This window comes from Fistularia commersonii, chromosome 34 (assembly GCF_037954325.1).
Source record: "Fistularia commersonii isolate RoL2024-O1a breed Wild chromosome 34, RoL_Fcom_v1.0, whole genome shotgun sequence".
Classification (NCBI taxonomy): domain Eukaryota; kingdom Metazoa; phylum Chordata; class Actinopteri; order Syngnathiformes; family Fistulariidae; genus Fistularia; species Fistularia commersonii.
The window spans coordinates 3,483,105-3,510,927 of NC_141317.1; the positions used below are offsets into that span (position 1 = coordinate 3,483,105).

At 40.5% G+C, this 27,823-nt stretch overlaps 5 protein-coding genes and 1 long non-coding RNA gene across 11 annotated transcripts; 1 reads left to right on the plus strand and 5 right to left on the minus strand.

The window, feature by feature from the left end:
- LOC147214228 (uncharacterized) lies at positions 1-6,865 on the plus strand. Its single transcript, XM_086141702.1, has 8 exons — positions 1-396; positions 866-895; positions 993-1,298; positions 2,058-2,366; positions 4,095-4,409; positions 4,923-5,072; positions 5,212-5,282; positions 5,454-6,865. The coding sequence occupies exons 1-7, from the start codon at positions 366-368 to the stop codon at positions 5,253-5,255; spliced, it is 1,185 nt and encodes a 394-aa protein (XP_085997828.1). The 5' UTR covers positions 1-365; the 3' UTR covers positions 5,256-5,282; positions 5,454-6,865.
- On the minus strand, positions 6,088-14,273 carry LOC147214229 (uncharacterized). The gene is made up of 6 exons (XM_086141703.1): positions 14,089-14,273; positions 13,833-13,931; positions 7,973-8,004; positions 7,649-7,674; positions 7,498-7,548; positions 6,088-7,076 (listed from the first exon to the last, which is right to left on the minus strand). The coding sequence occupies exons 1-6, from the start codon at positions 14,168-14,170 to the stop codon at positions 6,863-6,865; spliced, it is 504 nt and encodes a 167-aa protein (XP_085997829.1). The 5' UTR covers positions 14,171-14,273; the 3' UTR covers positions 6,088-6,862.
- LOC147214230 (uncharacterized) lies at positions 8,011-13,826 on the minus strand. The gene is made up of 3 exons (XR_015104371.1): positions 12,827-13,826; positions 12,050-12,086; positions 8,011-9,654 (listed from the first exon to the last, which is right to left on the minus strand). It is a non-coding gene; the product is annotated as an uncharacterized LOC147214230 (long non-coding RNA).
- Positions 14,274-14,505: 232 nt separating the features above from the next.
- LOC147214231 (uncharacterized) lies at positions 14,506-17,795 on the minus strand. Of its 2 annotated transcripts, none has more exons than XM_086141934.1 (6): positions 17,524-17,795; positions 15,742-17,442; positions 15,584-15,650; positions 15,428-15,497; positions 15,237-15,356; positions 14,506-15,159 (listed from the first exon to the last, which is right to left on the minus strand). In XM_086141934.1, the coding sequence occupies exons 1-6, from the start codon at positions 17,543-17,545 to the stop codon at positions 15,037-15,039; spliced, it is 2,103 nt and encodes a 700-aa protein (XP_085998060.1). In that variant the 5' UTR covers positions 17,546-17,795; the 3' UTR covers positions 14,506-15,036. The 2 variants fall into 2 exon arrangements, with proteins under 2 accessions (XP_085998060.1, XP_085998061.1); XM_086141935.1 differs by having other exon boundaries at positions 15,742-17,406; positions 17,524-17,792.
- Positions 17,796-17,898: 103 nt separating this feature from the next.
- dnase1l1l (deoxyribonuclease I-like 1-like) lies at positions 17,899-21,469 on the minus strand. 2 transcript variants are annotated; one of them, XM_086141941.1, is made up of 10 exons: positions 21,371-21,469; positions 20,329-20,423; positions 20,073-20,233; positions 19,888-19,976; positions 19,720-19,806; positions 19,509-19,630; positions 18,887-18,999; positions 18,607-18,764; positions 18,330-18,426; positions 17,899-18,247 (listed from the first exon to the last, which is right to left on the minus strand). In XM_086141941.1, the coding sequence occupies exons 3-10, from the start codon at positions 20,214-20,216 to the stop codon at positions 18,167-18,169; spliced, it is 891 nt and encodes a 296-aa protein (XP_085998067.1). In that variant the 5' UTR covers positions 20,217-20,233; positions 20,329-20,423; positions 21,371-21,469; the 3' UTR covers positions 17,899-18,166. The 2 variants fall into 2 exon arrangements, with proteins under 2 accessions (XP_085998067.1, XP_085998066.1); XM_086141940.1 differs by lacking the exon at positions 21,371-21,469 and having other exon boundaries at positions 20,329-21,174.
- Positions 21,470-21,738: 269 nt separating this feature from the next.
- Positions 21,739-27,178, minus strand: traf3ip3 (TRAF3 interacting protein 3). 4 transcript variants are annotated; one of them, XM_086141937.1, is made up of 14 exons: positions 27,022-27,178; positions 25,711-26,119; positions 25,501-25,633; positions 25,364-25,409; positions 25,245-25,272; positions 25,118-25,147; positions 24,619-24,714; positions 23,902-23,973; positions 23,575-23,712; positions 23,335-23,472; positions 23,084-23,258; positions 22,852-22,988; positions 22,523-22,639; positions 21,739-22,226 (listed from the first exon to the last, which is right to left on the minus strand). In XM_086141937.1, exons 1-14 carry the CDS (start codon positions 27,027-27,029, stop codon positions 22,026-22,028), a joined length of 1,728 nt encoding a protein of 575 aa, XP_085998063.1. In that variant the 5' UTR covers positions 27,030-27,178; the 3' UTR covers positions 21,739-22,025. The 4 variants fall into 4 exon arrangements, with proteins under 4 accessions (XP_085998063.1, XP_085998065.1, XP_085998062.1 ...); XM_086141939.1 differs by having other exon boundaries at positions 23,123-23,258; positions 23,575-23,715; XM_086141936.1 differs by having other exon boundaries at positions 23,575-23,715.
- Positions 27,179-27,823: the final 645 nt, after the last annotated feature.

Genomic DNA, 27,823 nt, shown 5'->3' on the forward strand with positions numbered 1-27,823 from the left:
AGGCACCCCGTCCCCTGTCAGCGCGGACAGAGCGTCATTACGTTATTACGACACAGTTGACAGAGTGTTGTGACAGACACCTGGACGCGCCAGCACTATCCCCGTCTGACCCGGACACTTGACGAGTTTTGTCCTATTCATACACACAACCGTGTTAAATCTCGGTTATGTCTTTCCAGGAGACACAAGGGCTAGTTGGCTAAAGCTAGCTAGCCGTTAGCTCCCCGTTCAGCCAGATAGCTCCGTTAGCACGCCGGGCTAGCTCATGTCTTGTGCGGTCAGAGCTTTAAGCGGCTGCCAGCATCATCACCGCGACAACGGGAACCCTTCACCCCCGGCGGTTTGATGGAAGGGTGGGGGGAACGATGCTGACTTTCCTCTGTATTCTTCTAATAGGTAAGCTCATAAAGACTATACCGGCTAAGTTTAGCTAAGAGAAAGCTTTCTTGCCAGCTAGCTGTGGAACGCCACTAACGACGTTAGTCTCCCTCCGTTCCGTGATTGATTAATCGGAGATTGATTATTCACCTGTCATTAAGGCATCGATTTATGATATTGCATTCACTGAAGTGAATCAACACAAAGGCCTCGCTTAAATTCTATGAATACGAATTTTTTGGATTGTTTTCAATTGAATTCTTGCACTCTCTCAACGTGAGCAATTGTAATATTTTCTTGAATCACGGACTTTTACCTCCATTGTATTTTAAAGCAGTTGTAAATAAAAAACCGAGGAAATATTACCATTGAGCGTTTGCATTCATGTTCATCAAAACAGAAAAAAAATCAATGACTGTCCTCTGTGAACATCAGCAGAGGTTTTAATCTGTTGATTGACATTGTTCATTTCTCTTGGATCCTCCAGGTATTTTGCGGGTTAGAGTCACCGCTTTTGGTAAGTCTGGGATTATTAACATAAAGTTGATTGCATCTGCATAACCTGCAGCCCCCGCATATGCTGCACCTTCAGAAGTCCTGTTTGTTCCCCACAGAACGGATTAGACTTGTGAATGGGGACAAATGCTCTGGCAGGGTGGAGATTCTCCAGCACAGCCAGTGGGGGACGGTTTGTGACCATGGCTGGGACATGCGAGACGCCAATGTGGTTTGCCTGGAGCTGGGCTGTGGCCTGGCTGAGTATGCCCATCTTGGTGCAGAATTTGGTGCCGGCAGCGGAAAGATCTGGCTGCACCATGTCCAGTGCTCAGGACACGAGACCAGTCTGACCCAGTGTGCTGTTGTTCTTCCTGGCCACTGCCAGTGCACTCATGAGAATGATGCAGGGGTGGAGTGCTCGGGTGAGACCTATTTCCAGCCAGGGTTTTTCAAGATTCAAGACTAGATCTAGTTAAAATAGACAATCTTGAATTGCCACATGTGCCGGACAGGGATCACAAAATGATTGAAATGGCTCACTGTGCAATGAGAAACCACTCCATTAAATGAAAGACATTATCTAAACATCCGTTAAGAAATACCTATAAACCCAAAAATCACACAATTATTAATATTGTAGCAAGTCACGAATGTTGGAGTTCATGTTGATGCTAGTTTTCTGTGTGATTCTGGGGTTCCTGGGAATTATGTGGGTATGGTTTGGGGTGCAGTGAATTTCATTTTTTATTTTTACCTGCAAGTGAGTGAGATCAGTTAGTTGTATTGCAGGCTCGTGTGACGTGGCTGTGGCCCACAACAGCTATTGCTCATTAAACAGACGTTTTCCCATCACCCAGATGTTTCCCTGACTAAAAACGCTACAATATGCTATTTAAAGGGCATTTTATGTAGCTCTCTGATGTAATTATATATATGCTGTATAAAACCAGGTTTCTGAATATCACAATATTAATGAATTTCCATATCTGTACGCCCAAACCTCTTAAGATTCAGGACATGACAGCTCCCAAAAAAGGTGGAAAAAAAAGTTGCTTAGTTGAGCGATCCTTTTACCTTATGAGCTGAGAATTTGGCTACCAAGTAGTAATAGTTTACATATAAAAAGAAGGTTCTAAAAAATTGTATATAATTGTTACACTGGAACCTGCCTTTGTTCACAGGTGCCCTGTTAAGGCCCACCCTGTCGCTGCTGTCACCTTACAGCGTGTTCACTCCTGGGGAGTATGTTCGCTTCAACTGCAGTGTTCTGCGGGGCCACTACCTCAGTGAATTCCGCCTGTACAAGCATGAAATGGCCAAGCCCTTGGTTACACAGAGGGTGGACCAGAGCCAGAACAGGGTGGAGTTGATGCTGACTGACTTACAGACTTTTCACCAAGGAAGTTACAGCTGTCGATACAGTGTCAAGGGAAGCCCGTCCTCTCAGCTGCTTAGCTCTCCACCAAGCAACACCGTCACCATCACCGTGGGTGAGTCCAAACCACATTGTTGCAATGCAAGTTGGAGTCAGTCTGTCTCTCTCTCTCTCTCTCTCTCTCTCTCTCTCTCTCTCTCTCTCTCACTTAGACCTGAAGGATATTTTTTTTTTATTTTGCATCCAGAGATTGCAAGAGTGACACAAACCTGAAAGTCTCTGTGGTCCTCACGGATGCAAATAAATATAAATTCAAATTGCTGTGTGGGTCGATGTACAGCGCAGATGGACATGGCTTCTAACCTCCCCCTCGCAGGGGTGATGCCACACAGGGGAGTCCGAGCTTCTATGGCAGGGGTGGGCAAACTTTTTGACTCACAGGCCAGAATGGGCTCTTAAAATTTGACAGACGGGCTAAGCTAGGAACAGATGGATGGAGTGTTAGTGTGAACTAATATAAATGACATAGATAAAATAGAAGTATATGTAAAAGCCATTATATGAAAGTATTTGGCCTTATAGCAAAGCATGAATATACAAAGCTCATTGAACACATTTTCTAAATGCATTGATTTAATAACACAGAAGAGAAACGCACTTTTGCCAAAAGTCTGGAGTTAGTTTTGTTGTGGCAGTTCTCAGGATGGATTCGAGGTGTTGACCAGTTAACTTGGATCTGTGACGTGCTTTGTTGGTGCTCATGATGCTGAATGTCTGCTCACATATGTCGTCAACAAAGAACATCCGGAGGTCCCTTGGAAGTCCGGAAACATGGCGAATCGTTAATTTGAATGCCAGCATAAAACCTTCCTTGGTTGTTATGGTTCTCAGTGCGTTTTCAGGTAGCTCCACCTGGACGCACAGCTGCCGCCCATAGCAGGCACTCAGTGCAGACTTAAAAGTTTCGCTTCCAGTTCAACTTATTGCCATGTTGTCTTCTTCCCATTGCCTGTGGACAGGTTGCGTTGTTTGTTGTGGGAGCCCTCCCTGAACCGACCCTGTATTGTCTCAGCGCTTTCTTGCCTGTCTTCATGGTACCGACCTTGCCTGCGTCCGATCTCCCTGCTTCATCTGCGTTCTGCTATTAAAAAACGTTCACCTGTTGCCAGAGCCTCAGCAAAGTCTTTGAACAATTTCTCTGTTGGTGTGGAGTCATGGTGTAGAATTGGGTCCATACCCCACCCATCACATTGATACTCGACTCTTGAATCACGGTTTGATGGGGAAAAAAATGTTGCTGAGTCAGTAAATTAGCCGTCAGCCTCTGAGCAGTTCTTGTGGTGAGTGCTTACTCGTATACCTAACATGCTTTGTGGCAAAGTGATGGCTGATCCTTTGAAAATCGCAACGGTTTATCAGCATATCACGCATACAGCCGTTGATCGGACTGCAGTGAAAAACTCTTTTGTTGTCCACTCCTTATTAAACACTTGGCACCCACTGTCCACTTCTCCTTGATGCACTCATTTTTACAGAAGGGTCCGACTAGAAACATAGAGAGTGATACACCACCCACCAATAAAGGTCTGTGTATGAGGAGCCCTAGATTTTGGGGGGGAATCCAGTTATTGTAGGGAAAAGGTAAATAGTGAGGTTTAATTATAACAAAATTTCAAGTTAAGCAAGCCAGATTTAAAAAGCCCAACGGGCTGTATTAGGCCCGGGGGCTGTTCTATGGTCTTACTGTGAAAGGGCAATACAGTGGTGTTTTTGTAATGACAAAGAGAAATTAAAAAAAAAAAATCCCAAATGACCTGTAACACTCTGCTTTGGTTGATCGCAGTGGAACTCCTGACCCCCCAACACTGGTACAACACCTCAACCGAGGCCCCGGCTGGTTCCGTTTTGAAAGGTCACAGCTTCAACATCACTTGCTCTAGTCCACAACATTACCCTGGAGGCTCCTTTCAGCTACGACTAATCCGCCCCAATGGAACAGTGCGGCAGTCTCTGCCCGCACTCACCTCGTCCGTCACTTTCACCTTCTCCAGCGCCCAGAGCTCAAATGAGGGCTACTACTACTGTTTGTATCGGGTCCAGATGGGAGGACGCACGTTTGTCTCCAGAGAAAGCCAGGCGCTACCAATATCTGTCAGAGGTGAACCTGAGATGTCTCTCAGATAGACTTTTAGACCTAAAGGGTGGACTCAAAGGAGGGCTAGACTAGATGTCATGTGTGACCACACCTGAGCGCAGACACATGCTGAGTAGAGTCACATCTGTGATAGTAAGGCATTCATATAAGGTCTGCTAGCTGGCATGATGTTATTGCCTGAATGATGTCTCACATTTATTAATAATACAGTAATATAATAATTTATTTGCTCTCAAGGTCAATTCAACGGGCAAAGGCCTAGACTGTGGCCTTTAAAAGACACGATTCTGGAGGCAATTCTATTCACTGGAAATTAAAGTTTTTATCTCTCAAAGCCTTATTCTAATTTACTACCAATCTTTGCTATATGCTAGTTTCTACCTTATAATATAGATGGTATTAAATACTAGCTTTCTCACTACATTCAGGAGAAACCATCAGGGAAAAGCAGCAGATTAGACACCATGTGTGAACAGTTAATTGTATGCAACTGAATAAAACTTGTCTCATCTGCAGACCCGGATCCAATCCTGAGTCCAGTGGTCATCAGCTGGCTTGTGTCAGGTCTGACATTTGTTGTCGCCGTCATCATTATCCTTGTTGTGGCCAAAGTGCTGTGTAACAAGGAGAAGAAGCCCTCCGAGCTTGAGCGAGAGACCAGGACCTGTGAGTGTCAATCTGTTCCTTTGCTCAGGACCCTCCGACTTAATTTTTTTATATCAGTTCGTTATTTCAGTTCATATATATATGTATGTGTTTTCTCTGAGAAAGAAAGGACCAATATTAAAGCTACTTCCATCCACAGGTGTGGAAAATACGTATGTTGCCTTATCAATTAACAAGCTTTGACAGGGGTGCAGGCACCAAAGACTAAAGGTATGTGATTAAAACGTAATGTTCTATTGCAAGAACATTTTGAAGGGAGGTTAATACTTTTCACAGCCAGTGTAATAAGTGCTATATTCTTATTATCTGTGCTCAAATTCTGCATTTGACTGACATTGATGGGTGCTTAGTGTAATGGAGGATAATGTGCTTGTTTTTAAGGGAGGATCATACCAACAAAAAGCTCGGCCAACGACCCAGATGTTTTGAAAAAGTTTGGCCTGGATTGATTTGAGTGCTGGCTAAATGGACACTAACAGACCAGTGACAGACCGCTTTCTGTATGTATTATTGTAATTGGCAGTTTCTTGTGGGAGATGTAAGGCAAGGGGCTCACAGGACAGGAAGTACACGCCACTCCCCAAAATGTGTACGTTAAAACTAGATCTAACAGGCTGAAAGCCTCAGCTGCCCTGGACCCAGGTAATGTAGAGAACCATGACTAAAAGCCAAACTGGGAAACTGTGATACGGGTTCCTCAGGTCTTTGTGCTATTTTTTTTTGTTAAGTTTATTAGCTGGTAAAACTGACAGCCTCCACCAGCTTAATGTGTACTTGCATCCACAGATCAATAACCAAAGGGTGTTTTTGCACTCTCATTCTAACACTACTATGCATCTTATGCCATTTGTATTATTGACATTTCTGCAAGTTAGTGTGTATACAGGTAATGTCTTGACTGTAATGCTGGTGTTGATGGAGCTTTTGGGCTAAACTAGTTTTGTGTCAGAAACATATTTTGACTATTGACATTTTGTTGCAAAAGAAACAATATACAAAAAGCCTTAACACAATGCAAAAAAAGGGTTCTTTTATTATTGCACCCTCAATTATTTGAACGTCAGCTTTTTATAAACAAGCACACTTGTTTTATCATGACACAACAGTATGAATGGGGAAAAAAAAATGTCATGAAAAGGTTCCATTATATACAAATGTCTAATCCTTTGATTTTACTTTTCTGTTACACAGCATGAGCTTAGAACAACAGCCGTGATTAACAGTGGACTTCATCACACACAAAGTGACTCCCTCATTAGATTAACAATATTCCTTCAAAATATCAGGTCTTTTAGGCACTTGTGTTACGGCTGGTCTGAAATGAGAATTAACATTTGTACAGAGGAAGCATTGCTGCACTCTGCTAATAACAAACCTTGAACTTAATCAAAAGTTTGATCAACAGAGACCACAGAAGCATACATTTTAGGGTAAGCAAGTATCAGGTTTGTTAAAGTCTTACCCTCAAATTCAGGTTCATTATTTGATTAAAGATTGTGTGTGTGTGTGTGTGTGTGTATTCATCCACTGACCCTAATTACTCAGAATGAGATGGACTTTGCTTTTCAAATGGATTTTCTTTTCTTTACCAGACATTAACAAATCACACTATTGAAGTACTTTTGTCCTGATGCGTTTGTGAAAATTACCAATGTACCTTAATCATGACACAAATATTCCACAATGGTTTCTGTAATGTCTAAAACAAGGGCCAACATGCACCCCATGAGATAAAATGTGTAAGCAATATAAAATGTCCCAATAAAGTGGATATTCTTTTAAAAAAACAGTCACTCTAGTCTTTTGCTGTATTCATTTGGCTCCATATTGGTGAAAACAAGGTAGAAGAAACCCACCACGGCCAGAAAAAACACAAATTGAACCCAGAGGGGGACGAAGCGAGATGACTTGGGTGCCTTGGGAGGATCTTGAGGAGGGGATTTCAATTCTTCGGAATTAAGATAGGAACTTGTGTACATGGAGGGCCTGTCGTACATGTAGGACCTGGAAAGGTATTGGAAGGAGAATTATGACATGATGTAACATTAAAAGTATTGAAATGCTCAATTGCAGGGAGTTGATGGCTTCCACATTGCAGATCAATTTGAGAATCAAAATTATGCTCTCAAACCCTGAAACTTTATCATGAATCCAGAAAGTTGCTCTCTGTAGAGTATCACATCTGACCAGAGTTACAAAGTTATGAAGTTTTAAAATGAAACACGAATTTTGAATGTAAATATTACATTATAATCCAAAAAAATACCAAGCATTTATCACTTTCTGACAGTGGTAGATGATTATGAATGAATTTCTTGGTTGCAAATTGAAATAGTTAGATTGGCATAAACAGATGCAAAAAAAAAAAAAAAGGTGACGGCATATCAATTTGGTTGTAAACAGAGTAAAATGAATTACTACTTACTCTTGGTTAAATCGTCTATCCGTCAGATCTGGTCTGGACCTCATGTAAGGCCTGGTAGATAGGTAAAAGGATTAATGATTTTTTCAAAACATACATATTATTATCTCAGATATGAGAAAAAAAAATTAAATGGGATTGTAATGATATTAACCTGTTTTCTGATCCATCGCTCCTGATCTAAAGAGTGAGAGAAAGAAAATTAGCACCAAACCTTCAAAAGAAATGTGAATAAAAGCAAGTGAAACCATATAGAAGACAAACAAATGTAATAAGAGCCGCAGTGACACGAGAATTCACAGCTGCTGTCTGGTGATTTACTTTGCGCTCAGATCATTCTGCAGTACGTGGTGAGGCCAAAATATGTACATGTCATAACACAGGGTCAGCAGTAGGCTGCTTGGTCTGCTATGTTTGTTTTGCCACCTCTGCTATAGTTATATTCATATCAAGATGAAAAATGATATATCATACTTACAGGTGTCCTGTGGACATATGTGACTTCCTCCTCTGGAACAAAAACAAAAGCATTATTAGGATCAAGGCAAGGAATAGTTTTGACTTGGTGTTTTCGTTTTTGACTTGTTTTATTGGAACCTGCTGGCTCGCAGTCAATACATGTTTTTATATGGGTCAATATGCACGATCGAAGAGTCAAAGCTGTTCTCACTTGTCAGTGACGGTTCAAGTCTACCCGTGAAGGATCCCATTAATCTCATCAGCCCATAGGAGGCTTTCAGAGATCATCCAGGTTAGAGTGGAATTGGGCGCAACGGGACTTCACTGTCCTACTTGCGCTAATACAAAATGTGTAATAAGCTCAGCTTGTTCATTCGCTTACGCAACTTACACGACCGCTTGGGTCACACCTCTTTAAAGTAAAAGCTGCACAGACTGAGATGCGTTTGTTGCAGTAGTCAATGTAGGGGGATGGAATCAGCTCAACAAAGAATACTGAAAATATTCTGAATTCAAGAATGAAAAATTTGAATACAGAAATGAATGGCTTTGATTGGCAGATTAGACTGTAGTTTTTGGAAATGCTACAGATGGTTTTGTCATTTGAAAGCAGTTTGTTGTTTCAAACCCAACAAGTGCACAACATCTTTTGTCAAGGCAAAGGAAGAAATATCAATTCAAACCATTTCAAGTATCGAGCCTTTCAACATCCTACATGTTGTGAGTTCTGCTATTATGTGAAAGGTTTGTACTGGAAATTAGAATTCAGCATTGTAGCAACTAACAAATCCCCAACAAAAAACAGTACAATCATGCCGAAAGGTTTACTAGCCTGTAGTGCTCTAAATGTATCATCCTATGCAGGGACCTGTCATTTTAAAGCACTTCTAATCCATTGCATACATGATATTATCATGGGTTTACCTAGAGGGGCTGTAGGTGAAAGCAAAGATTTGGTATGAAAGCATCTTTGAAATAGTCAGCTTCCCGTTATTGACCATTTTAACTGAGCCACAATGGAATGGATTTCTAACAAGGCTGTTAGATGTATCATACGTCAGGAAGGAATTAACAACATCTGCTGCAGTCCGCACCATCATTTCCGAGTTTCCCCTCCCCCCAATCCCCATCCCTTGTACACACAGAAAATCTGCTCTACCTGAAAGGGAGTTTAAGCTAAATATAGTGTTACGACCGGTGAGTTGACTGGTAAGCAGAAATTGTTTTATCTGGTAAAAACACATTCTAATTATTCCAATCAGGCCAAGCAGATTCACTGTATGTGCTGAGACCAAAATTCTTGTAAACAACAATTGCATGAGACAAATAAACTTCCCTCCTATTTTGTTTTGTGATAAAAAAAGGCCTTTTTTAACTTGTTTTACACCCAAAAAGTCCTGATTTTGCCCATTTGACTTGTCAAAGAACTTTCATATAATACATATTTTTTAAGTTGACCGATAAATTTGAGGTAACAAACAGATTGGAGTCTGGTTCTGGTTTTCAATGTAAAGGTTTTAATAATGAGACGCGATACATCTATGGCAGCTCAAGATATCTAATGGGCTGAGACAGGCCTTGAGACGATTGGAATCCGGCACTTTGGCCGGCTTTCACGTTCGCCCAGTAGGGTGGAGAAACACTATTCATGTCCCATTAAGCTGCGGCACTGCAGCTCCAACACTGGGCCGTTCAATTCACCTGGAAGGAGAAGCAACAGAGATTACATAATGCTTTGAAAATAGAGCGAGATCACACTCACTAACTTGAGGTCTTCGTGAAATATTATTAACCTTATGTATCACTGTCCTCTGTTTTTGTCAAGTATTATCTTCATTATAAGTGAAGACAGAAATGCAACTATAGAGGACATTCAATACAAAAAAGTATATATCTGGTGGCGATATGTAGGCCTTTTGCTATATACTACAATAAACAACAACATATGAAGTCAAAAGGTTTAACATTTAGATCATAACTTAAAAAAAACAAACAATGATAAACGATATGATTATGATAAATAAATGCAGTGAACGGTATTAGTATCATGCAAGTATAAATACAGGAGTATTTCCTAATTGATGTTGTGGATTAGGCTTTATATAAAGAAGTTGCAGTACAAATGTAACTCATTTAAGGGGTGACTGGAGATCACAAAGTGGTATTTGAAGGTTTCAGTAATTACACAGCGGCTCTTCCAAATGTAATAAACACAGAATGTCTCATCACATTTTTAGCTAAACGTTTTCAATAAACCTTTTTCAAATGAGGATGTGAAACAAATGAAGCTACGTAAATAATGGATGCTGACGCAGATCCTACAGAAAGTCAGTCCAACTGTCTAGGTACATAATCGCGATATTAATTTGTCCGTGAAATTAATACAATTGCTGTAGGCAGGCTTGGTTTGGTCTTGTCGACATCTTGCGTATTAATAGGACAGGAGATTAGATCAATCGGAATGATCTCTCACAGGGAATTTATTTTTTCTTCCCAAAAATGCACTGAAGTGCTTTTTGCTTTAATATCTTAATCACATAGACACATGACAAACTAGAAAGCCTTTCAGCATATCCAGCTGCAGGCTGGTGAGCCCATTTCTCATGTGCTTTCCCCCTCGTCTCTTCTCAAGCAATAGCAGGAGCTTTTACTCAGTCGCTGGAACCAACATCAGTAAAGGGTAAGTATTTTATTGCATTTACTTTTTTCTTTTGTTATTGTAGAGCTTTTCAAAAAGGTCAAAGGCCACTAATGTCTGTGCACTCCTTCACCACTATTCTAGGTGGTTTTTCCCACTCCAACCGATGCATAAACAGGTGAGACTCTTTGTCTGGTACAAAACCTGCTGAGAAAAAGCATCTTGATTCTTCACTGAATAAATTTGAACTAATCCCTGAATTAACATTTTAAGCCACTGCATAAGAATTCACATGGCGTATTTTAGTTATGGTGTCTGTTTGCAGGTCTCTCAACCAATAGTTATTTTTCCTCAGGACAGTGACACTAACAACAAAAACATGATGTCTTGGAGGGAACAGAGGATGCATTGCCCTCTGTCATCTACAAAGATTATATCCACGACTGAGCCCAGAGCTGACTGAGCCCAGAGCTGACTTCACCGTGGCCGCAACGGAACTGATGGTCTAGTCCTCGGTAAATTTAGCGATAACAGTATCGTTAGTGTTATCGTTTGGTGGAGTAGGTTGACCTCTCCATCACTCAGATGAGCCATGATGACAGGCCTTAGAGGGCCACAAAGAGAAGGCGCCCAAATCACACACAGACATACAAATATTGCATAAAAAAAGGATTATAACTTGGATGAAACAAAAGTACTGAAATGTACTTGATGAATTCACTTAAAGGTGAAAACAACTTCAGTAAAATGACAAAAAAGTCAGCGCTAAGTAGTAATTACACAGGCCTATATAATTCCCAGTGCTGTCTGTTGTTGTCAATGTGAATTGAATCTGCTGTAATTTGGCAAGACAGCTTGCGCTCACATAGTCCTGTGGGTTTAAATGATTCAATGGCGCATTTTAGAGGAATACAAGTGGTGAGAGAGTCTACTGTTCAGAGAAAGGTCATCTGATTTATTATCAGGGGAGCAAGTCAAGTCAAGTTTAACTTTATTTATTAGGCGTGGAATCACAACAGAGTTGTCCAATGCCAATTAACATGTAGAACAGGTTTGGTTGTAGAACACGCTCTTTAAACTCTTTTGCAGACAGTGAACGTTGCCCCATGAGCAGGCACTCTGGGACAGTGGTGAAAAAACACTGCGCGTTAGAGACCGTAGTCAGATCCAAGCTCAATGCGGGCAACGTTCTGTCTCGACAAGTTGGGACAGAATGAGAGCAAGTGAAAGAGAAGGACAGAGATTGAAAACACGAGTGTGATGAAACAGGGGTGGTCTTAAGTTTGGGAGGGACGGACACAAATGATCTCTACTAACAGCAGCAGCAAGGAAGTGTAATTTAAATTTCATGACAATTGGCTAGGAAGCGGCAGCATCTGCATTCTCATTTGACAAACAGATTTTTAACTATGCTCTCCCAGAAAAGGAAATCCATGTATCATCAAACTGTCGGTTTACCTTGAGTACTCTCTCTGAAGATGGTCTGTGGCTGGATCTGCAAAAAAAAAAAAAAAAAAAAATGAGAATCAAAATAATGCTACTCAGATAGGCACTGTGCAGAATTTTAAAAGAAACTAGATGACTGAACCCCAGTGAACAAAGATGAAAGTGTATTTATGGTGATTTGTTTGTGACAGTAAACTTCATTAATACTAAAAACTGTACAGCACTTACATGGAGACAGAAAGTAAAAATGGCAGATGTAAAAAATGTAAATGTCTTCATCTTCAAACCAGCAATGGACCTTTTTTTTATCTAAACTCATAACTCATTACTAGTAAGAAATACAAATACAATGAAAGTGCTAAAACTACAATAAAAGAAAAAAATCTATTTTTTCAACCTAAATTGTTAAAATACAGGTCTAAATGATCTTCAGAAAACTGTGTGTTCTCAGCACGATGACAGAGCAATTAAGGCCCTTTTAGTTGAACACATTTTACTGAGTAATAATGGAAATAACTAGATATCAAAAAGTTTGGTGTTCTCATTTGTGAGCTCTGGCTTTCAATAGAAAATTAATAATGACAGGAAAGCCTTTTCAAATTAAAAATTCTAACTCAACTGATTTTGTCCACCTTAAAAAGCGAAAACAAAAAGCCACATTTAAAAGCAGAAAGCAAAAGAAGCAGGCCATGTATGTTAACTAGCTACAATTCTTCATTTTCTGTACTAGTTTCAATAATAAAGTGAAGAAATAGCATTACTGTTTGAGGAAAATAACAAATACTGTACCTGAAAGATCCATGCCAGATTGCCCAATGTCATTCTGATGTCTGGAACTGTACAAGTCTTCTGCCGCCTTCAGGATATAACTTTTACAGACTTTGTCTGCACGTGTCAAAAACAACAAGGCCAGGGCTTGTGTGGGACAGTGCCCACTGATACCATCTACTGGTTGCGGTCGACCCGGACGTAAAAGATGTGGTTAGTCATCCAGTTGCTATGTAAAGGCCGACCATGCATGGGACGCACTTGCTCAGTATTCTAAAATGGAGATCTACTTAAACATCCAAATAGAAGACCCAGAGTTTAGTGACATATCCATTTTAAGATATTGCAGAACTACAAACATTTTTCAGAAATGACAAAAAACATCTGGCGACAACAATGGTGAGGAATTAATTGAATCCGGCGTCCATCAGTGTTGAAAAGACTGCCTTCGTGATAGAAATGTGTCAGGAACAGGAATGCTGTACAACTTGCCGATTAACCAGAACAGTGGCATTTCTATTGCATAGAACAGCACTTTGTTTGAACTGTAATAACTGAATTATGACGTCTGATAGGAAGTAGATTTGACCATGGCAAGGTGCTTGTTCTCATTATGGCAAAGGAAATTTTTTTCACCAAAAATTTGTCAGATCAAAGTCTGATCTTTCTTACCTACCTGTACGTTAATCGTTTAAAATAAAAGACCACTACAATCAAAACTTTGAGAAGTCAAATGGGCACAAAGTTTTACGCTATAAAACCTATAAATATGTCTCATGGCTTTATTGCTCCCCCCTTGAAGAATGAATATCTTTGTGGTGTGCATTGAAGAACCTCGTTAGATTTGTTTTCAAAACACCCAGCAATGAAAATAAAAGACGCATCAACTCTTTCTGCCTGCCAGACTCAAGCAAAACATCTGTGCATAACCTTTACGCTCATCCAGGGGAAAATAGTAAGAATATTGATGACAGTAACAGCATATTCACACTGTTTTGACATATGCGTGGGAGCTGTTAGCCGTTACCCTCTTCTCTGTAGTAGGTTTTGTCTGATGATACGTTTGCCTTTTTCCCTTTGGCCATGGCTTCACTCAGCTTCTTCTCATATAAACGTCTGGTGGAGGCTTAGGGAGAAGGAAGAGAAACTTATCACAAGGGGAAAGGACAACAGAAAGAAGAGGCCTACTAATTCCACCGAAATGTAAGTGAAAGTCTCGTTAGCATTAGCATCGCTAGCATGAATGCTAATTCGAAGAACGCGCCCGCAGCTTCGCTACTCACCGACCACAGGTCCGTGTTTGATGCCGTAATGGTCGAGCAGAAAGCCGATCTCTTCCTCAGATTTACTGCTCAGCTCAGCCATAGTTTATTCGTTTGACTACGTGTTCTAGTTTGTGCGTGGCCTCTTCTTGTTCAAACAGAGCTCAGTTGCCAAAAACAACCTAGAGCCCGCCCATTCACAATAAGAAGCGCTCGTTTTATGTGAGGATCGGTCGACGTCTGTGCCAGCCTGTAGGGGATTTTAGTCTGTGACAACGGAGGCACTTAAATCCCGCCCTTCTTTTTAGTCCCACACATATGTATGAAGCATCCACCATATTCACTTCCGCATCCCGAAACTTCTTCTTATAGACTCTTTTTTTTAAATAATAGTTTATTTTTTCCACACAGCGACACCAGCTGGTTATTGTTAGCAGTGTTTATTAAAATAGTAAATCTCCATGTTAATCTGCGAGTTTATGACTTCATTGACCACAATGGCAAATACAAATCATGTTAAACAAGAAAGAGGAATAAAAAACAAAGTATAATTAACACAAACAAATGTAAATGCATTTCATATAGAAATGATGAAAAAAAGCAAATAATACAATTTATGCATGGTTCAGCTGACTTGCCCAAAATAATGTATATTGGCAAGGTGAACTGGTACAAAAGTCGAACATTTGATATTTTTTGTGGTATGAAAATGAAGAAATTCATATGCTCAATGTGGTTTTTGATGAATTACAGATCAGGCTGAATGATTAATTTGGTGAAATTACACATACCACATATCTTACAACTTGTCAAGCCATCATTAAAACTTTTTTGAAAAAAAAAAAGAAAAAGGAAATATCTATTTGAGAAAGTTCCTTATTCTGTACAAATGATATATTACAGAGAATGGTTAAAAACTTTTAATATACAGGTCTACAAATAAAAAGTTTTGCTTGCCAATCAATTGATTTAGTCTGAATAGATGTGAAATAGGTTTAACCAGTCAACTTGTTCTGAGGCAAACCAAAGTAACAGCACCCCCAAAAAAAACGCCAAACCCATCTTCCCTGCAAGGTTCACCAAGGTAAGACACTGTGGAACAGAAGACAGCGGTGATTATAAAAAACAATGGGGGAGGGGTTGAGGGTTCGGAAAAAAAGGTCACAAACCTTATTTTTTCGGGGGCTGATTTGTGTGTCTGTGTGATCTGACTCTTGGGTCATCGGCTGGGTGTTTTGGATATCGCACATAAGATTCTTTTTTTGGATATCATCAGCCTCCATTATTTCCTTAGAGAAGGTAAAGGGGCGTCAGTGTCCACTTTTCTGATTCATTAAAAAGAAAACCCTCCTATTACTACCTCAAATATTTCTGCAGGACTCAGGTCCTCATCCCTGCACATGGAGCTGCTGAATGACTCTGCGTCGCTGCTGGGGAGGCAGGAAGCAGACAATTTGTAGTTCAATCTGTCACACTTGATCTTGTTTGCTTCTTGAGGAAAACAATACATACTCACCTGTCAGTTTCAAAATTAATGACTTGGGACAGCAGATTGGTGCAAAACTGAACTTTTATTTTTCTCTCTAAAGATAGATTTTGAGAAATTAATTCATGCATATGACAAGAATGATAATTATTGCCGGAGGTCAATGAGACCACCTCTAAGAAACTCACCGTTGTCTCTTTTCTCCAATTCACTGTCATCGTAAAACTTGTAAAAAGCCTTGATTCGCTCCTGCTCTTTTTCCCAGTTCCTCTCCTCTTCATATTCGTCCTCATCATTCCCCAGCTGTCCCAACTGTGTCACATCCTGGTTTTCTTGTAAAGTGTTGAAGAAACCATCGTTCAGGAATCCTTGGTTAGACAGGTTTGCAATCTTTCCATCTTTTGGCGGGACCATTGTGTCGCCGTTGTTGTCTTCTGCAGGGCTTGGAGATTCATCTGAGGACAAAGTCGCTGCTTCCTCTTTGTCTTCGGGGGTTACCAGACCTTCTGAAAGCAGGGAATCAGTCGTCGGATCACTCGTAAAGCTGAAAGATGCTGTTTGTGGTCTGCTGTAGCAATCTGTGGTGTGATGGCCTGTAGAAATGCTCCACCCAGAGGACGACTCACTCCCAATGTGGAACTGTGTGTCCTCCGATGTATTTTTGCTCTGGGCATCTTCTAGCGTCCTAAGATCTAATAAGTCTCGATAGATTCCCTTTTCCCTTTTGCCCTCATCTTCTCTCGGCTCACCTTCATCAGTACATCTTGTCATTGTGAGACACTCGACAATCTCAGGGTTCCCCCCTTGTCTCCCTGCGGTTGCCAAACTCATGTCTATGACCCTCCCTTCATCCATACCTAATTTTGTGACTTCCTGGTAACCATCTACCTCCCCGCCAATGTCCTCAGATCCTCCTGTCCATCCCATAGCAATCACAGGTCTCTGCGGGCCGCTGTTAAGCTTTGAATCTGAACCAATATCATATACTTTCGGAAAAAAGTTCAGTTGAAAATAACTTTCCTGATGTGTCCCTTCATTTTCTAAATATTCAAAGGATGAAAAGTCAGAGGAATAGCTTGCAAAGCTCTCCCCTGCTTCTTGGTGCTCCTCACCAGAGAATTCATTCACCCTCTCCACATCATCTTCAACGTCGACCTCAGCATTTAGATCCTGCAGACTTTCTCCCGATATCTCCGGAAACTCCAAAATGGTTTTCCCCAGCCCATCTTTGTTGGGATTTAGAGGCCGTTCCGTTTGAGAACATTTGGTGCGAACACTTTTGTTTTGCTTGGTTTTCACGTACTCACTCTCAGAGTCAGCCGCGTCTTCTTGCCCCTTTTTTATCTGGCGCTTTTCCGCTTTGGTCCCATCGCCGCTCATTACCGTCTTACTGCCACATCCAGCGACATTTACAAAATAGGACAAGTCCTCGTCTCTCTTCATGACACCTTGCTCCTTTCTTCTCACTTGAGGGTTTTCCGTTCCCTCCAGTGCCAAAGGTCGCCCCTCACTAAAGATACCGTCCTCTTTATTATCACCGTAGAACTCGCAGTGAACTGACAAATCCCATGCTCCCTCGAACATCTCTTCATCCTCTTTGTTTTGTCCGAAATCACCATCCAAGCTTGCGTTGTCCTCCTCTGGTGTCACGACCGCGTTGGAGACTCTCACAAAATCATTCTTACGGTTTTCATCATCAGGCCGCTCAATGTTGACACTTTCTGTCACATATGTTTCCGTCTCACCGTCTTCCTGTTGAGCAGCTTCATGTTGTTTTGTTCGGGTTTCTTGAGCAACGGCAGCCTTTTCCCCTTTGAATTTCTCATCAAAATCTAAATCCTCAAAGTCAAAATCTGGAAAGGGTGGGTTTACAGCAAAACTGTGATGAACTGTTTCAAAACAAATATAACAATATTTTAAAGAAACTACTGCGATTTGAATAGAAAAAAAGGTATAAATAGCATTCTTACCTGAGCCTACGTCACTGAGCATAACTGTATTCCATCTCTTCAGGGTTATCCGAGAAATATTTAAAGTAACGTCAATGCAAACATTAACCCGCTGACAGAGATAATCTCTTTGCTCAGAAAGGACGAGAGCGAGCGACAGAATGACAGGCTCATCTGTTGTTACCAGATGTGGTTTCCTGTCGCACACAACACAATGTGAGTGTAAGAAAGTTTTGTCGATCTAGTGGCTTCTAACGTCCGCCTCAAGGAATCCGAGCAAAGAACCAGTCAAAAGATCTGTGAAAGATTTAGCATTTTTTTTGTATTTTTTTCTAATGCACAACCATGTAAAGTTTTGATGTGTCTGCAGGGACTTACCGTCACAAGCTCGCGAGAATATCAACGGTTTTGATGTAAATTTGTTTTAAAATACTGAATACCAACTAAAAATGAACTTACTTAAACTGACTTTTTTATTGGTTCATTAAATAAGAAAATGAGAGTGGTGCTAATAAAACAACAAGTTAGATTTGATAAAAAAAAATAAAAAAATTGATAAATACATAAAAGAAATGGCCTTTTTTTATTACTTGACGTCTGTGAGGAGCTAAAAGCATGTTTGAATTCAAATACATCTAAACAGTCCTGATGGGTATCGATGGTTCTACAGCTCGTGGCGGAGCAGGTAGCGATGGTTGGGCTTCAGGTCGACCTCTACAGGAAAATGATCACTCACTTCCAGAGCCTGAAATGCATCACATTTTAATTCTATGAGTGAAAGGAACTCGTTTTAGGCATGGAGAAACGTCCATTTGTGACGCGTGTACCTCCTCCTCGGTGAGATGGAAATTTTCTTTAAAGTTGAACGGCCGAGCTGAACCCGGCACTATGGTGGAGATAATCTCACGTCCGTGCACAATGATCCTGTTTTAAGGTGAAAAAATTCAAAATATCCCTCTGAAATTAATTGTCAAATGAATGTGGTGCAATGGGGGGTAAACACAAGGATGAGAACTAAATGGGAATTGATGATGATGTAGATTTGCTTAGTATTTTTGTGTCCTGTATGAATCTCTGTGCATTGTCTTGCACCGAACCACTAACCTGTCATAAGCGCAGTGCGTCTTCTCGCGAACAGTCGTGTCCTGCTCATCTCCGATTAACCAGTGAAATTTCGGGTCGCTTCTCAAGCGAACGGTTCGCCACCCCTTGATGGTGACATAGCTGCATCCGGCATTGAGGTCCCCTAAGATCATCACATTCTGGGTGAACGGAAGGAAGGAGAATGGGAAATTCACTTTGCTGAGAATCAATCATGTGTGATCAGCAGATCTGCAGTCACTATTTCAAAACTGAATTGAGTTAAAAAAACAACAACACATACATCTGTCTTCCACTTCTTGTGAATTTCTCTGACGACCGTGTACAGTTCATCCATCTCCTTCATGGCAGTTTTTGGACAGGTGTGCTGGCCAATGAGGACTAGATCCTTCACCACTGAAAAATAAACCATAGACAGTCATTTATGGAACATTAGATTCAGTTTTGCAAACTGATATTGTATAACTATAAAATCAAAGTATGGCTTTGACAAAAGAAACCCAAATAATGTATCAAATTAAAATATGTGACGCAGAATTTCACAGCTGACTTTCAGACACCAAAAAATGTCTTGTTTATATGACAATGCTTTTTCTTTTCTCTATAAATCCCAACTAGGGACCTTCTTGCGGTGGGGTGGAGGCGCCAGCTACAGCGCTTAAAATCAACATAAAACTGTTAAGTATTGGTAAGTAGCTTGTGAGTAGGTGTAAAAAAAGAAAGGATCAGAGAACTGGCAAAAAAAATCTTAATTTTTCCAGGGATTCCCAACATATATTAAGATTCCATTAACATCTGAATATATATTTTCCGCCTCCCTTGACTCTCCCTATGACTGATTTAGTCATAAAGTATCGCGTTTTTGATCATATGCAAAAGCTTTGCAGAAGCTTTCAGCCATTTACATGTCGTGGGTGAGTGGAAGCGAACAATGAAGGGCTCTCTGGAGAAGACATCCGTGTCATTGATACCCTCCGCCTCCAATTTGAGATACTGATAATGCTCTTTGACTTTCAGCACGTTGTTTCTGGAGAGGGTGAGACATTAAAAAAAGAGACTAAGAATGATATGGAGCCAACTGTTAGTGGAAAAAAAATGATTTCGGATGAGTACTACCTGTAAATGTAGACATACTGCTCTTTGTAGCTTTTCCTTCCCAGTCTCTTGCTTTCCAGATAGGAATACGAATTGGATTTGTCAAACCTAATGCACATTTAACAGTATCGAAATAGTGGGTTGGTTAATCCTTTGCTGTATTTTTTTTTCATTTTTCCTTATGTTTACCTGTTGAGATCCTTCACCAAGGCTTGTATTGCTTCACCTTTGGAGTCTCGAACCTCCTGAACGAGACACAAGTCACACCGCGAGAGAATCTCGGGAGAGAAACGTCACAGCAAATGATCAGTCACCTTGTTTTGTTTGCTGTTTTGTGAAGTTTTACTTCATCGGTTAAATGTAAAACAAAATACCTTTAGTAGTATCCCCATTACCCTCTTGTTGTTTGCCTTTGATTCACCAAAACTTTGAACATTGAATGCGCATATTTTCACAGAAATCGCAAGACCGAGTGTACACAGCCCAGCAACCAGCAGCAGCAGCTCTGCAGTCCTCATCTTCTCCACAATTACCTCTGCGAGTTAGATAAGAGTTTAGCAAGATCCCCTCATGGTTGTTGGGAAACAAAAAGGCACGTTATTGCCCCACAATTTATTTTCGGCCTCTTACCTTCGGTGTCAGTTTCACCAGGAGACTGACCTCGAGCCGGCAAGGACCCATCTCTTCAATGAGTTGCGGTCTCTTTGGGGAACATGCACGTAAACCTGGGTGAAAGACAGGGGCTTGCAGATGTGTGCGATGGATGTGCTGTGTCAGTGGCAGTTGAGAATAGAGCTTTATCTGGAACGGTTAAAACCCCCTGAATACAAAAAAACAATGGCTGCCATCCCACTCAGAGAGTGTGTTTTGTCTCCCAAGTTTGCGTGTGATTAGACAATAGATGAAGCCGTGTGTCATGTCTGTCAGTTTCATGAAGGTTTGCGTAGAAATTGCTGGGGTTGCAAATCACGGGGTTCATCACAAAACAGATCATATTAATTATGTAATGTAAACAAAGACACAGACATCCGTGCTTCATATTTGCACAAAATACAATGAACTGTTAGTCATTGTATTACATCAACTCACTACCTCTGGAATTTACCACTTATCGTCCTGCATTTGGCACGGACAAGAACAGAGGGCTGTTCGCCCACAGCGCATCACTGATAAAGAGCAGCACGTTGCCTGTAGAGGGAGATGGCTCGCCTGTATAAAAATCATTTTTGTTCATACCCAAATTTGCCCAAGATCATTTAAATTTTTTTTGTTTACACCTCGTATGTTGGTATCCCCCATTCCTATGATCCAGACAGGGACTATCCTCATTAGTATTATTGCAGATCAAAAAAAAAAAATCAAAAATACAAAAAAAATAAAATAATTAAAATTCCCAAATTTCTTATACTGTGGGATTGATGTCAGTCATGACTGAAATATGAATAGCAATCACACAATAAAATTAAATGAGTTATTCATTAACAAGTGTAAAAATTAGTGGATTTGTTTGTTTACCATTGCACAATGACTTTACAAATGAAGACGTGTGTTTGTGTGTGTGTGTGTGTGTGTGTGTGTGTGTGTGTGTGTGTGTGTGTGTGGAGTTACAGCCGGAGCTATTAAAAGGCTCCATTATATAAAAAAAAAACAATTTTCAAAGTTTGACCAATACTTTCTGCTTGAAGTTGTACATGGAGCTAGCATGTTCACTGCCCTGTCTCTGTTGGCTTCCACTGCGTTCTTCGGTTTCCTCTCGCAGTACAAAAACATGCAGCAGGTTCATCGGAGACCCTGAATTGCAAATTGCGAATGAGAGAGTGAATTGTACTATATTCTATATGTATGTGAATGAGGGATTGAATGGTCATATGTCTCTATATGCATGATTTGACTGAGTGAATAGTTGTGTGTCTCTATGTGTGGCCATGTTTTTGACTGGCGAGTCCAGGGTGCACCCTCCCCTATATATGTGTGTGTGTATATATATATATATATATATATATATATATATATATATATATATGATGAATGAATGAATGTTTACAGCTGTACACTAAGTAAGTAAATGTTTCCCATTCCTTTAATCACATCAGGGATATCCACTTCAGCTTATGATGTCATAAACATCAAGTTGTTTGCATTGACCAGCCTAAACATGTTAAATTTGTTTAATTCAAAAGTGTAAAATCCATCCGTCTCACATCTCACAACATAGAAACTTCAATGACTTCAATTTGAAATAGAAAAAATGGTAACAAAGTGCTCCCTAAAAAATGTTATATTTTAAAAAACAAAATCAACAATTAATTGAATAGTGCTGAGGTGGGTCATATTGGTCTAAAACAGCCTGACTGTCGAGGAGAGGCCATTTCCATGAGATAGTCTTCAATACGTGTCTCTATGTCCGAGTAAAGGTCTTCCACTTGCTCTCTGAAAGGTGGATGCCAGAGCCACAGTGTGGCAACCCCTGCTACAAACAGGAATAGAAGGAAGAACACGCACACCCTCCACCAGGAGACAAACGGGGTCTAAACACAAAGGAAAAAAGGAAGTTAATAAAGAATATATTAATGCTGAAGATTGTTTGGTTGAAGCTGTGTTGTAACCGAATCAGCTGGTCATTGCAGCAGATGTTTCACCATAATGTCACAGAAAGTGCTACAGAAAGTGAAACACACATTTGGCTTAAACCACATGGGGAGAGTGTTTCAGTTTCAGCAAGGACCTTGAATCTCACCTTAACAGAATCTTACAGTTCCCAACACACACACACACACACACTCACTCACACAAACACACACACACACACACACAAAGTGCTAACCGGTCTTCTGTGGTGATGGCGGAGTTGTCGGAGTTCGTCCCTGCACTGCGACAGTCGGGTCTGGCTGGACTGACACTCCTGCTCCATGGCATGCAGCTCTGTCTGCAGTTCCTCACACTGCGTGCGCGCACACACACACACACACACACACACACACACACACACACACACACATAATGATTATAGTATACATTTCACAATTTCTTTTGTGTTTTGTGTGGATTCATCTGCAGTATTAAAACAGTATTATGTACTGTATAACTATACATATACGTATATATATATATGTGTATATGTACAGTACGTGTGTGTTTGTGCAAAATCTTCACCTCCTTTTCTTTGACTTTAAGCATCTCCTGAGTGTAAAAAAGCTGCTCCTCCACCTGAGAGTCTCTTTTAATCGTGAGTTGTGGCTTCACTTCCTCTGCATTCAGCATCATGAAGTCTTCATTGTCATTGCCGCCTTCTATGAAAACGGATTTCACACAAGTGATTCATGTTTTCTTTGCCAATATCTCCAAAAGTACATTGATACCTAGCATATGAGGAGCTTTTATTTACCTATGTAAGCGCCCTTAGCAAAAAAAAAAAATCCAGTACCTCTTAGGTCCTGGATTTCCTTCCTCAAAATCTGCTTGTCTTCTTGCAGCAGGGCGATGTTGTACCGCAGCTCCTGCCCCTCTTGTCTCATTGACAGCAACTCTTCCCTCAGCTTGGCTTCTGTGGTCCTGGACAGCTGCAAAAGGCAAACTTTCTCTTCAGCTGCCGCTCAAAATCCCGTTCAGCCACGCTAACAAAAAATTCTACTACACCTCAATTTGGCAGAGGAGCTGTTGCAGCTGTTCATCGCTGAGGGGCTGTCGCTCCCTGAGCTGTGCAGAGCTCAGCTTCAGCTCCTCATAAAGCCTCTGCCACTTCTGAGATTCTGCTTTTGTTGTAGTGAGTGCTTCCTAATGGTTATAAAAATAAAACACAAAACCTTAAGTTATGAACATGACCACAGCCCCCAAAAATCGTGAATACTCAGTATGGCAGGTGAAAAGGATGTTGACCTGCAATGTCTCGGCCTTAATGAGCGCCTCCGTTTTCTCCTGTGTGGCCCTCTGCAGGGCAGACAGCGCCTTCTCCTCGTAGATCATTTTCTGCTTCTCCATATGGAGCGCCAGTCTCTTCACACCATCCTTCGGAAACTTCTGCGAGAAACGCCGCTGAGTTAAACCCACAAATGCTTACGGGGTGAAATGTAAACCAACACTGTGAAGACACTGCGGGAATCGCTGTGCAGCGGACTGACAGAGTCAGGGAAGACTCTACACTGCAAGCAGAGACAACGCGGCTTCTTATACAAACCACTTTGGTTGCTTCTTTGCCGTTCTTACCTGCAGGCAGACTTGCAGCTGTGCCTCCAAGGCCTTTATCTTGTTTTGCAGCAGGTCTTGACTGCACTGAGCCTGTGTGGGTTAGAAAGGAAATGACTGACTGTCACGCTGTAACCTGCAAATGGAAAATGAATGGGTCATATATCAAAATTTGTGTGTGCAGCCTCTGTGACTGCACTCGCTGGCACATTAGAGGAACTTGCAGTATCAGGGAGCCTTGGGGAAAATTGTCGATATGTGCTGAACACTGCACTGGTGCGAGTAAGCTGAAAACTGACAAGATGATATGCCCGCTACAAAAAATTATTTTTAATGAATTAAAAAAAAAAAGATTAATTTCACCACGATAAAATTCTAATTCCTCAGCTCTTAAATGGCAAATTGCAAGAAACGGAAACGACAGTATTACCTTTCAAGTAATACAGGGTAGCTTAAAGAGAGCTATAGAGCAACCATAATAGTTACTCACTGTCAACACCCTTCCTGTATAAGACTGAAAACTATTGCTCATCCTATGCAGCTTCAGGCAGAAGTCGCAGCCTTCAAACCACAATATAATAGGCCTTCCTGAGGTTGCAGCAGCCCTCATCTTCAGTGAACGCAACTGTGACATTTTCTGTCACATATCTAAATCTTCAGATCAGAAACCACACAAAAGACGAGTGCCATTTCAACACCATCGACCATTACGATACTCAGGAAAGCAAAGTGTCTCACCGTCCATATTTGATTAGAGGAGGTCATAATGATCGATGTGCTCTCCTGCAGCGCCAGCAGCTTTTTCCTGACAACCTCCTCCCTCCATAAGGCATCCTGAAAAGAGACATCCACAATCCTTTGTCATTATGCCCACGTTATGCTATTTATATATATTCTCAATTTACTAACTGATTGAACCACAAAAAAAAAAGCGGTGTTCAACTGGGCTTTAAGTAGATTAAAACACTACAATTTTATACTTCTGACAGACACTGTGGAACAAATATTATGTAACAATAAAAAGTAAATGTGGTCATGATAGAGTAATCTGGGGATGAAATTTGGACATATCAATATAATCTACTTTAACATATATTTATAATGATCACATGAATAAAGTTGTGGATAAAATTCACAGTTTAACTTATAGGAAGAGTCATTTTATCTATAGTTATATCTTTTGCTTTTGAAGATGAACAAAACACTCAGCAAATGATGAACTCTGATAGTTGCTTACCTGCAAGTACTCTGCTAACTGCTGAATATCCTGTCATTTGGGAGCAACAAAAAGATAAAGAATTAACTGATAAAATCGGATCTGAAGTTTGTGCAGCGTATATACCACCAGTGAAAACGTAACTCACCGATTCCTTGACAACGACAAACCCAGACCTGTGAGGAAGAACATGTTCAGAAACAGAGGCCTGTGCTGGTGCTTTGTAAAATTAGGGAGAAGGTTCGTAAGCATACAAGTCCAACTCACTCTGTCTGAACATTGGCATCCCGCAGGATCTTATTTTGGAGGATATCTTTGGAATCAAAACAGAAACAGAAGTTTTAATATGAACTATAAAATATAATTTTGTTTTCAATACTATGTGTAGCTACAAAGACTTTTACCCTTGATGTGATTCTCTGTTTTACTTGTCGCATTGGTCCTGTTCATCTCCCTTACTACATGTATGGAGGTAGCTTGTTTCTTCACTTGGCCTCTTTGTCTCATCAGTGTTAGCTGCTCTGACCATAATGACTCCTGAGGACACGACAGAGAAAAATTTGCGGGTTTATTTCTGTAAATACAGAGAAAAGGTAAAAATGTTGAATATTTACCAATTGAACTGTGCCTGGACGATCACTTGTAGTGCTGTCTACTGTTGAAATCCTATCTCCTTGTCCATTGGAAATGAAGGAATCTTGAGCTTTACTACTGAACTTCACCGTCTTTCTGTTTGAAGTGAAATACAACGCAGATTTTCTTTGCCGCGTCGACTTTTCACAACACCGCTCTGGGCTCACCGATCTCCTTCTCAGAAATTCTAGATGCCTCTTTTCCTTCAGTTCATTCTTCAGGATTTTTGTCACAAATTCTCTTGTCGGGCTTCGGCATGAAGTCACATTGTTGCGTTCTCGGAGGTGTTCATGTTTCTCCGCTCTGAGTTGCGCTTTTTGATCAAAGGCCCTCACATGTTGTATTCCATGTATAGAAAATGTGTCCATGTTAGTCGTATTTGCCTCAAGCCTGTGAGGACAGAGTTTTACAAGATAGTTTGATACATCATAAACAAACTACAAGGATGGATTAGCCCTTGTAAAAAGAAGTGCTGCGAGGATGGAATCAAAAGACTGAAAATCAGGTTTGTTGCAAGTGCAATACCTGAACAAATGAATGATTCATATCTACCGACAACAAACTGTAAATGTTCGGTAAACAGCTTCACACGTAGTTGCAAGTTATTTCTGTCAAACTGAAATGTCATTGGTTTAAAAAGGAATGCCTAAAATGAGTAATCAGGAAACCCGACGATCCCAAATGATGCCAGGCCAGCACTCAGGGACGGGAATTTGAATCTTTATAGCCACTGAATCCAGTGAAAAATCCCATCTGTTGCATTTAAATTGCATAGACAATATCACTAAGGCATAGGTGAGCAATATGTATCACATATATGTACATTAAGTTTTAAAAGTTAATCAGATTTTTTTTTTTACAATACATTATAAAATTAGCACATTAGTGCATGTGCATTCATTCAATGCAGGGTTTCGGCTGATTGGTAATTACTCTTGTGTATACTTTGACTCTGTTAATATGAAGCAGAAATGATTTGCTGAATGTTGTTTTTACATCAAAAGACATAATTGTTAAATACATAGAACCAAGTTATCAGAATACACATGCACATCAGAGCTGCTTCACTCTTAGTATTATGTAAGCAGCAAGAGCGATAGTAAAATTCAGCAGCAGTGATAGAGGGGAAATAATGTTAGATCATGGTGTGGTTTAATTGTTATTACATCTTGTTATAGTTTTTCTTTAGCATAGCTTTAAGAACACACCGGTTTGTGATGCAAATCAAACTGGGGAAAATATACAGAGACAAGAAAGGCTGCTTAAAAGCACAGACCACTGAGCTTACCTACCACGCCATCCCAAAGAAAAGTCTTCACTAAGTGATTAAGGAGCCATCCATTTTCTCTGTCTTCTGGAATCCAGAGTGTAGGTTTGACTCTGTTTCACATGCAGCTTTTTTCTGTTGAGCATAATTTTACAGGAAGCGCAGAGAAGCACAACGTCATATGTTCCTCTATCTCACCAGCCACTCACACCAAACTGATGCCACACACGGGTGGGCCTCAAGATTACACAGATCTGGCCGATTCCCCCTGAACGCTGCCCGGGACACACCACTTGGGAGAGCTGTGCATGTTTGTGGTTGCCTCTTGGAAATTTACTTTTTTTTTTTTTGCAGCAGCAGCATTTTAAATTCTGATGAAGGTGTAGGTGACAGCAGAGATCACCAGTACCCCATTGTTCTTGGTGTGGCTGAACTACAACTATGTGTTAAAAAAAAATCTCTGAATTATAGGACTCAAAAGAATGAACTGACTCATAAATGAAAACAAATAACCAAATATTCACCACATCAACAATTTGGGTATCTTGGACATAATCTCTACTGGAATTGACAGGGGTGTCCTAATTTATGGAAAAGGAGACACAAAATAAACATTATTCAAATTTATAACACAAATATAATTCCCTTGAAAAGGTATGACTTCACAGTTATTTTTTGTATGTGTGAGATGACAAGGAAGGTAAACCCTGTGTTTCTTTTTTCTTTTTTTTGTTTAATCCTTTGCACATTTTCTCACCACAGCTTCACTCAGCAGTTGCCAGGGTCTGGTTTTGTTTTTGATTATCACTGAACTAAGACTTCATGGA